Source organism: Clytia hemisphaerica, unplaced genomic scaffold, assembly GCF_902728285.1.
Source record: "Clytia hemisphaerica strain Z4C2 unplaced genomic scaffold, Clytia hemisphaerica genome assembly, whole genome shotgun sequence".
NCBI classification, from domain to species: domain Eukaryota; kingdom Metazoa; phylum Cnidaria; class Hydrozoa; order Leptothecata; family Clytiidae; genus Clytia; species Clytia hemisphaerica.
This window is the reverse complement of record NW_027103584.1, coordinates 1-15252: the sequence shown is the minus strand read 5'-3', so window position 1 is coordinate 15252 and position 15252 is coordinate 1. Positions and strand designations below refer to the sequence as shown.

At 38.0% G+C, this 15252-nt stretch overlaps 2 protein-coding genes across 2 annotated transcripts; one reads left to right on the top strand and one right to left on the bottom strand.

Moving 5' to 3' along the window:
- Positions 1–148: 148 nt before the first annotated feature.
- Positions 149–6929, top strand: LOC136801331 (MYG1 exonuclease-like; the record flags this gene model as incomplete). Its single annotated transcript, XM_067057972.1, is given in 5 exon segments — positions 149–227; positions 1370–1492; positions 2976–3122; positions 4727–4761; positions 5935–6929. Coding segments are annotated over 5 exon segments (565 nt in total), but the record flags the coding sequence as incomplete, so codon positions are not given.
- An 812-nt stretch (positions 6930–7741) lies between these two features.
- LOC136801330 (latent-transforming growth factor beta-binding protein 4-like) lies at positions 7742–15049 on the bottom strand (the record flags this gene model as incomplete). Its single annotated transcript, XM_067057971.1, is given in 5 exon segments — positions 7742–8160; positions 8562–8870; positions 9403–9711; positions 13320–14211; positions 14213–15049. Coding segments are annotated over 5 exon segments (2661 nt in total), but the record flags the coding sequence as incomplete, so codon positions are not given.
- Positions 15050–15252: the final 203 nt, after the last annotated feature.

Below are 15252 nucleotides of genomic sequence, written 5' to 3'. Positions count from 1 at the left end.
ATGTCCCTTGAGACATTGAATGGTTTTTTTATGAAAAGAAAGTAGTTTTAATAAAATCCGCTGGGAATTAATCACCATGCCAATAATTTCAAAACGAGGCAAGTGATATTTGTAAAAGGTCTATTGTTGTAATGTTTTGTTACCATAGGTACCAGATCACAACAACTTTGTCGTCAAGAGTCGGAGGGTTAAATCCACCATGGAATGTCAAGGACCCTGATGTTCAGGTATGGCGCACCAATGACCGAGTTGATAATTAGTGAGCGAGTGAGTGAGTGAGTGACCTGAAAGGTGAATGAATGAATGACCTGGAATGACTTGATAAGTGAATGAGTGAACGAATGAATGAATCAATGAATCAATGAGTGAGTGAATCGTTGAGTGCATGAATGAGCGAGAAAGTGAATGAACGAGGGAGTAGATAAATGAATGAATTAGTGAGTGAATAAATGAATGAATTAGTGAGTGAATCGATAAGAGAATGAGCGCGCGAGTGAGTGAGTGAGTGACTTGATAAGTGAATGAATAAATGACTTGATAAGTGAATGAGTGAACGAATGAATGAATCAATGAGCTAGTGAATCGTTGAGTGTATGAATGAGCGAGTAAGTGAATGAACGAGGGAATGAATTAAGGAATGAATTAGTGAGTGAATAAATGAATGAATTAGTGAGTGAATCGATGAGAGAATGAGCGCGCGAGTGAGTGAGTGAGTGACTTGATAAGTGAATGAATAAATGACTTGATAAGTGAATGAGTGAACGAATGAATGAATGAATGAGCTAGTGAATCTTTGAGTGTACGAATGAGCGAGTAAGTGAATGAACGAGGGAGTGGATAAATGAATGAATTATTGAGTGAATCGATGAGAGACTGAGCGCGCGAGTGAGTGAGTGAGTGACTTGATAAGTGAATGAATAAATGAATAGATAAGTGAATGAGTGAACGAATGAATGAATCAATGAGCGAGTGAATCGTTGAGTTCATGAATTAACGAGGGAGTGGATAAATGAATGAATGAATGAATTAGTGAGTGAATCGATGAGAGAATAAGTGCGCGAGTGAGTGAGTGAGTGAGTGACTTGATAAGTGAATGAATAAATGGCTTGATAAGTGAATGAGTGAACGAATGAATGAATCAATGAGTGAGTGAATCGTTGAGTTCATGAATTAACGAGGGAGTGGATAAATGAATGAATTAGTGAGTGAATCGATGAGAGAATGAGTGAGTGAGTGAGCGAGTAGTGAGTCATCATGTGGCGCAAAGTTACTCTTAGTGAAGCAATAATTTTTTCCTTTCACAGGAGCATCTTAAGTGGCTCAGAATTGATTTCATACTCTGATTGAATGATCTTTTTCTTCCCTACAGGGTGCATTTGAGAAAGCGATGGAGGTTTGTGGTGCGGAATTGTTGGATCGAATCACTTATTATAAAGAATCGTGGTGGCCGGCAAGAAAACTTGTAGAAGAAGCCATTGCTGACCGATTTGAGGTTGGTTGTGAAAAATTCTTTAGTTTCATTCATACTTTAATCGGATTAAATTTCGCGATTTCGCGATATTTTGACATTTTTGCGAAATTAGAATTCACGAAAACGCGTGGGATTCCTGACTCGCGAAATTAAATCCACCACAAAAAGTTTTAAATCACATTTTGGGTGGAGAAACCAGTTAAAAGTCTCCATTTGTGGCAAACAATTTTTCAGCTGTTTTCAGGCTAGTCCGCGAAATTAATTTTTTTTTCAAAACTTTGTCTCGCGAAATTAAATCCAGAAATTTTCGCGATTTTTTCCGCTTGTGAAATTTAATTTCGTGAAATTTAATCCGATTAAAGTAGTCATAGCAGTATATTCTGCTTTTTACCACCAAAACCTTATGATCTCTGATCCAAAAACTCAAAAAGGTTCCAATAAGGCTGAATTAAAATAACTTAGCTTCTGCCTTTACCAGGGACCTCGAATGATGATCTCGAATCTAAAAGTTCAAAACTGTTCCAATAAGGTTGAGAGCATAGTCTAAAAGCCTCCCAAAACAAAATATGTACATAATGAATTAACCCTATTAGCCCCAGGGGGGGGTAGAATCTACCACGCTGGAGTTCTTTTGTTTATATCTCGGAGAAAGATTTTTCAAACGACTTAAAACTTTCTGACTTTTAATAAAATCTTATTAAGAGTACTTGTACAAAATTTTAGGGTCATAGGTTGTCCAGATCAGGTTTTATGACTTTATAGTGAAACATGACATAAAACCCAGCTAAAATCCTTAAAACTCAAAATTTTAAAGTGCTGATAACTTCTAAACTATTTATTCAATCATTTTCAAATTTGGACACGTGATAGGCATTGATAATACAAATTTAAAAAATCTAAAGAAAATTTTTGAAAATGATGACGTCATCATTTATGACTTCATCAAATTTTGAAAATTTTACTCATCTTCAGCATAGATTTTAAGAAAAAATCTTCATGGAAATTGCAAAACCGGCAATTCTGTTAAAGAACAGTCTTTTGCCTTTCAGAATCTTCAAACAGAATCGAAATATCTTTATTGGTTCGACTGTAATAGACATTTTTGTAAACCATACATTTGAGCTTTTTTCCGACAGGTGGAAATTTTGTGATGACGCCATCAGTTTTTGAATGACGTCATCAATTTTTTTTTCTTCCTGGAAAATTGTATCATGATGGAGAACATCTGTACCAAATTTCATGGCCATAGCTCTTCTAGATCGAAAATAATCGAGGGTGGTAGATTCTACCCCCCCCCCCCTGGGGATACAAAAGTCAAAAAAGCTTGGGGCTAATAGGGTTAAAGCGAAAATATTGAAATTGTCTTTCTCGCCTGAATTTTAAATCCTAAAAAAACGTTGAAATTCCTAAAAATCTCAATATATTTCGACTTTGATTGTGGCCAAAACACGATGCAAATGGATTTTGGTTTAATTTAATGCCATGGTCCTTCTTTTTTTCTCAGCTTGACCCAAGTGGAGAAATCATCATGTTCCATTCGTCAGGATGTCCATGGAAAGAACATTTATTTGATATAGAAATCGAGAAAAATCTAAAACCGCAAATCAAATTTGTGTTATATCAAGACCAACATCACCATTACCGAGTCCAGGTAGAGAGATTACTTTGAATTTAAAGGGATAATCAGATGGTTGGAGATATTTGGCCTGTAGTAACCTTCTACGGTCCTTGATAAAGCCTCCAAGTGTTTTGGTCTAACAATTTTCCAAAGTCGAGATATCACAATTTGAAATTACTGAAAATGGGTTCTTACGCGGTTCTATTTTGAGGTTCTGTTCTTGAATGAATCCACACGCCAAATATCTCAAACCATCTGATTATCGAGCGATGATGAGATCGAATGACCAAAGGGCGTCAGCGCCTCATACCACAGCATATCAGGGGGTTCATGTTCGAACCTCTTTTCTACAGTGTCAAAGCTTTATCTTCTAATTCGATTGCACTATATTCTTGTCAGTGGTGCACGTAGTCTCCAGTTGACTACAGAACACAAAACTTTTAACATAACATTATTGTACGTATATTTAAACTCAAAGAAAATGCTTTAGAGAATAAAAAAAAATTAATTCGATTTTCAAGGAGAATAAGATTTTCATCGAACAAAGAAGCGCATTGAAATGGTAGATCTACCATCTCCATGTCTATGAGAGTTTCTTGGCTTTCAACGTTATCCACCAATGGAGCGTATCGTATAGTAGGGCGTCGAATAGTAGGGCGTCGAATAGTAGGGCGTCGAATAAGAAACTGCAATTGTTTGTCCGCTCAGTTCTTAGATACCTTATCGACCCTTTTTACGCCAGCCTTAATTTTAAGGGCTGGCCAATTAGGGCCGTAAAAAATGCCAAAACTTGTAAAACATCGCTATTCAGGTTTCAAAAGAGTAAGTATTAACTAAAATGTACATTAAAATGTCATCTTTCAGTATTAAACTGTTGAAAATTCCATTGAAAATCATTAATTTTCGTGTAGTTTTGGATTTAGAGTAAAAAAATGGATAATTTACATTCTTTAATCCTGCCTAAAATCCTTTAAATTGAGAAAAATGGTCAAAAATTAACGCCGCTTTTAGGTAAAAATTGCAAAATTTTGGCCCTTTTTACGCCAGCCCTTTTAACACCGGCCCCTATTACGCCAAGAGCCCAAAAATAACGCCAATAAAGACCGGCGTAAAAAGGGCCGATAAGGTAGTGTAGATCATTGAGTTTAAAGCCCGAAGGGCTAGAGTAGAATCTCTAACCTTTCTCAGGTAGGAAAAAGTAAAGTTTTAAAAAATGCGCCGTTTTTTGACGACAGATTGAATCTAGCAATTCCTTTGTTTACGATTGATATTTTTTTTCGAAATTTAGCGGTAAATTTTAGTTTCAATCTGTCATTTGTGTAAAAACCAGGCGAGCCGCTCAAGGCCGCGCAACTTTGGTAGGATTTGTTGGCTTCAAACCCTACCAAGAAGATTCAATTTAGCCCTTCGGACTGTCGTCTGAAAGTCCTCGATAAATGGGTTTTTGTCGTAAAACATCAGCTCTATCTAATGGACATATTTTCCTAATAATTAATTTATCAATTGGTGTAAGTTGATGCATCAAAGAATCCATTCAGAAATTCAAATTTTGCCCGAATCAATGCACACAATGTCCAAATATCCCTTCTGATAGCTAAATCTCTATAGTTCTAACTTTCTGTTTCTCTTCATTGCAGTGCGTTCCAAAGAAATTGGGCTCCTTTGAAAACAGGTATTTAATTTTACACTTTTTCATTGTCTTTCAATTGTCTTGATAACGCATGTCGACTCGGGGTCTCTAACATGCGCTCCCCCACCACCAAATTTATTTCGGAAAAATATTTTTCGAAGTTTTCCATTGAGACCTAGAGGTTATTCGACTTTCTTCCTGCTTTCTATGTGTGAGCTTGAAAGCTTTCGATGGAATCAGCCCATTTTATGTTTAAGTCAAGTCTGCGACCGCAGTCGGAGGCGACCCTCAGGCTTCTCTTTTAACAGCTTCCCAAAGGTAGGGGAGGGCACCTCTTTCTCCCTGGTTTCCTCCTTAAAGGCAAAAACAATGACATCGAACCCCTCTAGAGAAGAATGTATTTTCATCATACCATTTCCTAGCCTAACAGACAACAGACTATTGAATAGATGATATATTTACGCAAACTTGCTTTTCGAAATCTTTTAAACATATTCTTGTTAAAAGGATTGTATAGATTCCTGTACAGTCACAATGTTGGCGAGTGTTTTTCTGCGATTGGGACGGTTGGCTTCTGATTTGTCTAAAATCCTGACAACTGAGGACGACTGTAAATCAACACTTTACCGTCCTCGATTTTGCGGGTCAAACTGCTGGTTATTCCAAATCGCTTTACTCTCGGGTACCTAATAGCCGCCCCCCCCCCCCGCTAATTTTTCGAAAATTTTCTACTCAGGACATTCTTATCCAAACCCCCCCCCCTGCTTATTAATTTTTGGGAAAATGTTTTTGAAAGCTCCCTTTTTTGTCTTAATTCTGCTGTATTAGCCTCCTTTTCAAACATTTTCCACCCAGGACATTTTTTATTCAACCCCCCCCCCCCGCTTATTAAATTTTGAGATTTTTTCCATTTTTTCCAACCCCCCCTGCTTATTCCAACCCCCCCTCCCCCCGGCTATTAGGTACCCGAGAGTAGTCACTTCGCCGTCCTCAAAAGTGTAAATACATGAACACGCTGTTAACTGAGTTTTAAATATTCATGATATGCACCACTGCAATGACTTCACTAAATTATGCAACTTTTCTGTTTTGGTTCCACCCTATATGTCACTTTTTCTATTGTTTAAGTGACGTATTGGGTGGAAAATTTTAAAAGTTCTCAGACTCTCTAGTGGTGCATATCATGAATTGAAATTTTCTTCTTCTCATTGACAGATTGAGTTTATTGGAGCAGTGGAGAGGTCTACGTGAAGAAGCTCTTTCATCAAAATCAGGGATTCCAGGGTGTATTTTCGTTCACGCCAACGGTTTCATTGGCGGCAACCGAACGTTCGAAGGCGCTCTCAAAATGGCCAAGACATCGCTCGAGAAAGGTGCAGTTAAAGATGAGAAATAAACTCAGTGTAAATCCTTTTTTACGGTTTTTTTAAAGACTGCAATACGGTGCAAAACTTTATGAAGGATCTTGCAAAGACTCTTCGGAAAATTTAGACCTGGTTGGAATCGAACTGATTGAATTGACGACCGTCCTTTGTCATGTAGTTCCAGATCGTTACTTTAAAAGCGAAAAAATTGTTATGTATTTTAACTGCTTTAGATGGGTGAGTTTTTTTGGATAATCTTTTTTCAGGTGATTGATGTTGGCTGATTCTCAGATGACGTAACATCCAAAGATTCGAGTGTCGGCCAATGAAATCGCATTATTTTGTTGGACATCTTAGATGTCTTTGTTTTTACTCAGACCATGTTAACAGATAAAGGGGTCCTCTCGCTCCGAAACGAAATGAAGCCATTCTATTGGTTAGAAGTGACGTAAAACTTGAATGTAACCAATGGAATGGTTTCATTTCGTTTCGGAACCGTAACGTCTAAACATGGTCTAAGACTATGTTCGCACGTGACGGTTCCGTTTCGCTCCAAAACGGAATGAAGCCATTCTATTGGTTAGAAGTGACGTAACACTTGAATGTAACCAATAGAGTGGCTTCATTTCGTTTCGGAGCGAAACGGAACCGTCACGTGCGAACATGGTCTAATAAAATGGCTTCATTTGTTTTGGAGAGAAACGAACTGTAGCGTGTGAACATGGTGTCAGTCTCCTTGTATTTTGGTGGTTTTATTTTGAACACTTTTTGTATTATAATGTACGTTAGGTAGTGTATAAAATATTCTTTAAAACGTGAGAAAGATATTTGAGGGATTTCAATAACGTTAGATCATGTTTCTTTCTACAATATCTGTGGGTTTCCCAATTCTCGATATTCGTGACGTAATCTTTTTTACGGAAACACACGAAAGGCCCCGTGCGTTTGCAACCAGTTCCACTGTCTAAATTCAAAACTGGTGGCAAACGCCCGGTGTCTCTCGGGTGTTTCCGTATAAAAGATTACGTCATGAATATCAAGAATGGAAGGGGGTAGAATAACTTGGGTGGTTGAAAATAATCTTAATAAGGGCAGGTTTGGAAGTTTGGAATAACTATGTTCTTGATGCTTGATAAGATGGAAAAATTTTGATACAAAATTGTTATAAATTCCAATTCATGATATTCATGACGTAATGTTCTCTACTGAAAGACCCCGGTTTTTGCCAGTAGTGGCAAATTTTATCTATCTTTCGTCCAGTTAAAATTTGCCACTACTGGCTAAAACCGGGGTATTTCCGTAGAAACATTACGTCATGAATATCATGAATACGGTTTCCAATTTTTACTGACTTAAATGAACCAAAGCTTCTGAGTTTGAGAACGAGATTTTTTTTCATAAAAACGAGACTTAACATCGATCGATTTGTTCTTTTGGATAAAACACTCGAGTTACACGGTACAGGCTCAAATTTTGAAAAACTATTTGAAGGAACACTCGAAATAAGCTTATTTCGACTAATACATTTGTCCCATTTTCAAATTGCCACTATTTTTGACAATTTAGAAAGTTAGAGGAAACTTACAGTTTGAATACACTAAAATTGTTATTGCTTAAAAAACACAAAAGGGTTTGAGTCAGAAAATTGTGAGACGGTCTTTACTTTGTTGCATTAATTTCCTCAAGTTAGATAACGGTTATACAATCGGATTATAACAAAAATTTAGAAAATTTGACACTTTGACACAGGTTATACAATCTTTTCAAACTTGTTTACAGACTGAAGCATCCACAGGGACTAGTTTATCTCCAGTCTTCCATTGACCTGGAGCAGGTGCAACCTTCTTGGAGTTGAATCTTCCATGAGAATCACCAATAGATCCTCCATTGGAGTTCCCCCACACGACAACTTCACCGATCTTCGATGTTCTTAGGTTATACGCTAAGAATTTCAAAGTTTGACCAGCACCCAAGTTGTGGACGTGTTGTCGGTCGAAGTTGAAATATTGGCCAGTGTGACTGGGACCAAATGCGTGGTCCACGCTCAGAATGGAGATCTCACAAGTCTTGCGGGGCACTATAGAGAAAAAATGTTAAAAGTTGGAGTTACTGTCTATTAACTTATCAATTGAAACTTCATGAGGAATAATCGAAACTTTATTAAGAATGTTCTTCATCTTCATCTTTAAAATTCGGTTTTCATAAATTGTATCACAAATAACGCTTACGTAATTGATTCCCGGAGGAGTTTAAGTTCGCTCTAATAACGATGATAAGATTTGAACACTCAAGCGATTTAATAACCTTAGTAATAGTTTCAAAACGAGGGAGCTGTTGCACTCAAAATAATTTATGAAAAGGTCGATTTTTGAAATCATTCAGGCCATTTCAGGAAAAATCTTGTTATAAAAAATGTCTAAAAATTTTTGGCCCCCCTTAGCTTAATTGACAAAAACTGGTATTCTTAAAATATTTTACCTCTTGCGCAAAACGATCCGTCGACTGGCACAAACACATCTCCAGTTTTCCATTGGCCCGGTTGTGGCGCCACATTTTTATGGTTAAACCGCCCATGTGCGTCTCCTACGCTCCCTCCGTTTGACTGGCCCCAAATTACGACTTCGCCGATTAAGGAGGTCCGCGGATTATAAGCTAAGAATTTCAATTCTTGACCAACAGCAAGACCATTGACGAGCTTTCGGTCGAAATTGAAATATTGTCCAACAAAAGAAGCTCCGAATTTGTGATCTACACTTAAGACTGGAATTCTGCAGCTTTCGCATTTCTCTGTGAAAGAAAGGAAAGAGAGGTCAATGACGAAAATTTACCACCCTCGAATCCAGCACTTATCTACCCCCCCCTCACGCTATTTATCATTCTGATGGACGCGTTTACGGCGGATACAAACGATTTCTCCAATTCCACGACATTTGTTTGATTGAAACAGTCATGGTAACTCTATAAACAAAAGCATCTTATAATGAGTGTAAACATCTGCCAAAATTAGTTGAAAAGTGACTCAGAAAGTAGCAAATCTACAGTGCCAGTTACGCTGAAAATCTGAGGACTCGATTTCTTGAGTCAATGGATCTCACGCAAATTCACGGCATTTGCTTTCGTTAAAATGATGAAAGTTCGCGAAAAACGGGAAATCGAATTTAGCGAGAATTTAATCCGTTTGAAATACCAGTTTAGAAGCAGACTTAAAATGAACTCAAAGTTTTGTAGCTATTGTATTTGGTAACAATCTTAATATTCCAACGGCTGAGATTTTTATTCGAATTTTTTTGAGCTTTCGAAAGTTCTTTCTAAGTATTACCTTTAGCACAGTACGAATCATCAATTGGAACAAACTTATCCCCAACCCTCCACTGTCTAGGTTTTGGGGCCACATTTCGATTGTTAAATCGGCCATGAGCATCTCCGAGAGAACCACCATTTGGCTGGCCCCAAACGACGACCTCGCCGATCAAAGAGGTCCGTGGGTTGTAGGCAAGAAATTTCAATTCTTTTCCTGGTCCGAGGTCACGTATTTTGGTTCGATCGAAATTGAAGTATTTTCCGACATAAATTGCTCCGAAGGTGTGATCCACGCTTAGGATGGTGATCTCGCAGCCACGCGCTTGCGCTGTAAAGGGAAAAAATTGTCACTGTCAGGAATTATTGCTCCGTTAGTGATAACCCTAAATGATAACCTGCTTAAATGAGCCGTTATGGTAGTAACTGCCTATAGCATTCTATAGGTAGCTTTAAAGTAATATTTGTGTGAATATAACCATTGAGTTTAAAGCCAGGAAACTCTTGGAAAGGAAATCAAGTCACTCTCGAAGTCACTTCCCAGCTGGCACATAACGTTGTTTCGACTTCCATCTAATGTTCACAACGTCCATATAACGTTGAAACAACGTTGTGTGTCAGCTGGGTTATTTCCAATCCGAAACGCGAGTTCCGGGTGGCTAACACACAAACACCAGATCGTAAAAGTCAAGATTTAAAAGCGTAAAAACAAATAAAAGCGTTAGATAGATTCAATCCGTCATTTCAAAGGCGACGCAAATAGTAAGGCTTCACTTTTTCTTGCTAGAGAAAGATTGAAGAATGGGCCCTTCAGACTTCAAATCAATGACGACGGCTCTGTTGTAACTAAAAAGATTACCAAAGAGTCCAAGAAGACCAAAAATAACAAGTCCTTTCATCATAAACATCTCGGCGAACGTTTCTCTTGAACTTCTGAAGAAGAGAGCTTTCGAATCTGAAATTTCCTGCGCTTTTATGCAATTATTTGACTAGTCTACAAAGTGGGTTAGAGATAGAAACGTAAAAGTCAATATTATTACGGTCTGTCGGCAATCGAATCGATAATTCGATATTTCATCTTTATATCAAGTCATTACGAAAGAAGATTTCGATCACAGCCCAAAGACCTACAAAAATGAAACCGTATCTCATTCGCTACGTATCATTTAAGATCAGAAAGATAAGACCGTCTAAAAACTCCCCCACAGTTATCATGTAATTACTTCCTACTCTTTGATAATTTTGGACAGGAAAATGACGTGGAAAATGCTAACTTACACGTTGTTTTTCATAAGAACCAGAATCCAGAATTTTTGATGCCTCCGGATGCTCTTAACTTTTCCAAATTAAACCTTCAGGCTCTAAAATGTTCTTAACATGTTCTTATTTTCCGCATTTTGTGAGCATTTTTGCCCGTTTTCCCAATAGTTCGCAAAAACCTTAAAATGTTCGAAGCATTATATTCTTATATATTTTATTCTTATAAAAAACTGCTTCATTAGCGGAAGATAGTGCTCAAAAAACGTGCTCAATAATTGTTCGTGGGATGAGTGAATGAGTCCTCCTTTTCGTCTTTAAAAAACCTTTCAAATTTGATACGGAAAATCAAGTTTGAAAAAGATTAAGCAGTGCTTTGTACAGTATAGAAATTATAAATTTGGCTTTTCCAGTGTGGCGGGAAAAAAATCTGTATGGCTTAATTTTCATGAAAATGACTTTTTCGGGTCTTCGATCGTTATACGACGAGTCGACAAAAGTCCATCAGATTGAAATAGGTTTTACGAGATTCTGTCATTAACGGCTTTAATGGTTTATTCAAAGTTTTACCGTTAGTCCAGGAAGGTCCATGCCACGCACCTCACTTCAACAGCTCTCTTACAGCAATTTATTCTCAGCTGGCACACAACGTTGTTTCAACGTTCATCTAACGTTATATGGACGTTGTGCACGTTAAATAAACGACGAAAAAACGTTGTGTGCCAGAGCTGGGTTTCCTTTAAGAACTATTTTCCCGTGCTGTCTTTGCGAAGGGAAGGCAGATGCTTGCTTGTCTAATCAACCAGCAATACACCTTCTCTACCGTAGCTACCAATCGCCGCGCGGGATTTTTTTAGTCCGTTTTAGCAACCTAAAACCGTCCCAGTCTTTTTTTCACTCCTATAGACGATAGAAAAAAGTTTCAAAACAGGATTGGATCGAGTTAAGAGGGAAAAAATCCCCGCGCGCTAATTGGCGGCTACGGTCGAAAAGGTGTATTTTTTTCTTCAAAAATACACCCGTTAATATCTAATTCGTCTCTCAACGCGGTTCCTTCTAAATCTCTGGTTCCATCTATCATCGTTATTATTAAGTCTAATCTTTGATAAGCTAACAATCTCGAAGATAAAACTCTCTCGCGTTTTTCCACGCGTAGGCAAAAATACCCTGACTGACCAATAAACAGACTAATAATTGGTTGAAACTATTGTCTTTTGATTAATAAGGCTTCAATAGGCTAAAAAGTGGAACTAATCTGATATTTTATTTGAAGTTATAAGTTTTAAAAGTTTTCCATGTTGTCAAGAATTTTTTGCCAGCATAAACATTCACAAAAAGGTCTAAAATGCTCGCGAAAGTTTGTACTCTTAAAATATAACGAATGAAAAATTAATCTTACATACCAATAAGGGAAACGAGACCAAAAAAAATAAATCTTTGTATTTGAAACATCTTAACCTATTCATAAACCTTTTATCGAATAATGATTCGAATCGAAAGTTTGTTGCTCATTTATGCACGAAGCAAGCTAGTCTGCAACACGTCTGAAGAATGGAAAGATGATAGTCAATATTTTAGGGTCTGTCAGCTATGAATAAACTATACTGGCCTTTCTTTGGTAATCATAAGACGTGATATAAACAACACTAAAAACGTGCTCAATGTTTAATCCCTCGTAATCGTCCTGGGTTTATCAAAATAAAAAAACACTTAGCGATAAACGCCAACAAATTAGCTAGGAAAATATTTACTATTAGGACAACAGAACAACAGAAATATCACGTAAAAAATGTGTTTAGACGTCAGTAAGAATTTCCTTGTTTGATGGTTGCATGGAAAATAACTATCCTCGACGAAAAAATAAAATTAGAACCTTTCCAACAGGGAAGTAAGTAGTAATATATTCATCTGGTGTCTGTCGGCGGAGCCGGGAGTGAGGGAGGCTATCTCCTTTTCTATTTGCGCTAGACATTGAAGATCGAATGCTGAGGTTGAGTGCCACCCCTACTCTCAGCTCCCACTAACTTACTGCCTAGATCAGATTACCCAATCTAAGCTACTCATCTGCTGAGTTGTCGGTGACCGGGAATTGAACCCACAAGCCTTGGATTGTAAGGCGAATGCTCGACCGACTGAGCTACCCGGCCACAGGGAAACGAAATAGACAAAAACAAAACAAATTCTACGTTGAGTACAACACACCGTATTACTCCGAATAAACGCCCCCTCGAATAAACCCCCTTTTTCCATTTTTCCAAGGGGGTAAAAAGTTATTCTAAAATTTTCAAGGGATACAAGACTGATTTAAGTTTGTCCACCCTCACTTTAAGTTCGACTTTAAGGTATGAAAAGAATCTTTGCCAAGGCTAATTTTGGAAATTTTACCATTTTCCAGGGGGTATCTACACATATTTAATATATTTTTTTGACTTGAAAAAAACTTTTTTGACCTGTATGTTTTTTTAATGGAACAGCCCAATGAGTCCTGACTTTAGAGTACTACTGCCGGATAAAAAGGGTTCTATTTGGGAGTAATACTCTGAAAATCAGGGTTCATTGTATGTCTCCAATCTTTAGTTAAGCATAAATGAGTGCATGTGAAATTGTTAGAAAAGTAGAATTTCATACTTTTCAGACGACAGAAAAAATTTATACTGATAAAAGAAAAAAAAGGACATTCACCTCTGCATGTCGTTTTGTCTGCTAACAATTCATATCCGATCTTACAGGAACATCGGTAACTGCCGACAGTGTTCTTGCAAACCCCATTGGTGTTGTCACAAGGTTTTTGTTCCGAACATTCATTGACATCTTTGCATGTTTTTCCATCAGATGCAAGTTGAAATCCACTTCTGCAAGAGCATTGGAAGCTCCCTGGTTTATTGGTGCAGGTTTGATTACAACCACCATTCAATGTTGAACATTCGTTGATATCTTTGCAGGTTTTGCCATCAGATGCAAGTTGAAATCCACTTCTACAAGAGCATTGGAAGCTTCCTGGCTGATTGGTGCAGATTTGATTACAACCACCATTCAATGTTGAACATTCGTTGATATCTTTGCAGGTTTTGCCATCAGATGCAAGTTGAAATCCACTTCTGCAAGAGCATTGGAAGCTCCCTGGCTGATTGGTGCAGATTTGATTACAACCACCATTCAATGTTGAACATTCGTTGATATCTTTGCAGGTTTTGCCATCAGATGAAAGTCGAAAGCCACTTCTGCAAGAGCATTGGAAGCTTCCTGGCTGATTGGTGCAGATTTGATTACAACCACCATTCAATGTTGAGCATTCGTTGATATCTTCGCAGGTTTTTCCATCAGGTGAAAGTTGAAATCCACTTCTGCAAGAGCATTGGAAGCTCCCTGGTTTATTGGTGGAGATTTGATTACAACCACCATTCAATGTTGAGCATTCGTTGATATCTTTGCATGTTTTGCCATCAGATGAAAGTCGAAAGCCACTTCTGCAAGAGCATTGGAAGCTTCCTGGCTGATTGGTGCAGATTTGATTACAACCACCATTCAATGTTGAGCATTCGTTGATATCTTCGCAGGTTTTTCCATCAGTGTGAAAGTTGAAATCCACTTCTGCAAGAGCATTGGAAGCTCCCTGGTTTATTGGTGCAGATTTGATTACAACCACCATTCAATGTTGAGCATTCGTTGATATCTTTGCAGGTTTCGCCATCAGATGAAAGTCGAGAGCCACTTCTACAAGAGCATTGGAAGCTTCCTGGTTTATTGGTGCAGATTTGATTACACCCTCCGTTCAATGTTGAACATTCGTTGGTATCTTCGCAGGTTTTTCCATCAGATGAAAGTTGAAATCCACTTCTGCAAGAGCATTGGAAGCTCCCTGGTTTATTGGTGCAGATTTGATTACACCCTCCGTTCAATGTTGAACATTCGTTGATATCTTCGCAGGTTTTGCCATCAGTTGAAAGTTGAAACCCTCTCCTGCAAGAGCATTGGAAGCTCCCTGGTTTATTGGTGCAGATTTGATTACAACCACCATTCAATGTTGAGCATTCGTTGATATCTTTGCAGGTTTCGCCATCAGGTGAAAGTTGAAATCCACTTCTGCAAGAGCATTGGAAGCTTCCTGGTTTATTGGTGCAGATTTGATTACACCCTCCGTTCAATGTTGAACATTCGTTGACATCTTTGCATGTTTTGCCATCAGTTGAAAGTTGAAACCCTCTCCTGCAAGAGCATTGGAAGCTCCCTGGCTTATTGGTGCAGATTTGATTACAACCACCGTTCAATGTTGAACATTCATTGATATCTTCGCAGGTTTTGCCATCAGTTGAAAGTTGAAACCCTCTCCTGCAAGAGCATTGGAAACTCCCTGGCTTATTGGTGCAGATTTGATTACAACCACCGTTCAATTTTGAGCATTCGTTGGTATCTTAAAATAAACCATACTGGAATGACAGAACTGTCGAGAAGGATAAACCGCAAGTGAAATCATTTCAATCAGTCTCTTCGGAAATCTCGTTCGTAAAATCTCAAGAATGATGTAAGTTAAAGTGTATCCAGTGTTGTCCGTTTTTAATAAAAATTTGGACATTTGATGTTTCACAGAAAAGTGCTACCAAGGGGTATTTCGGGT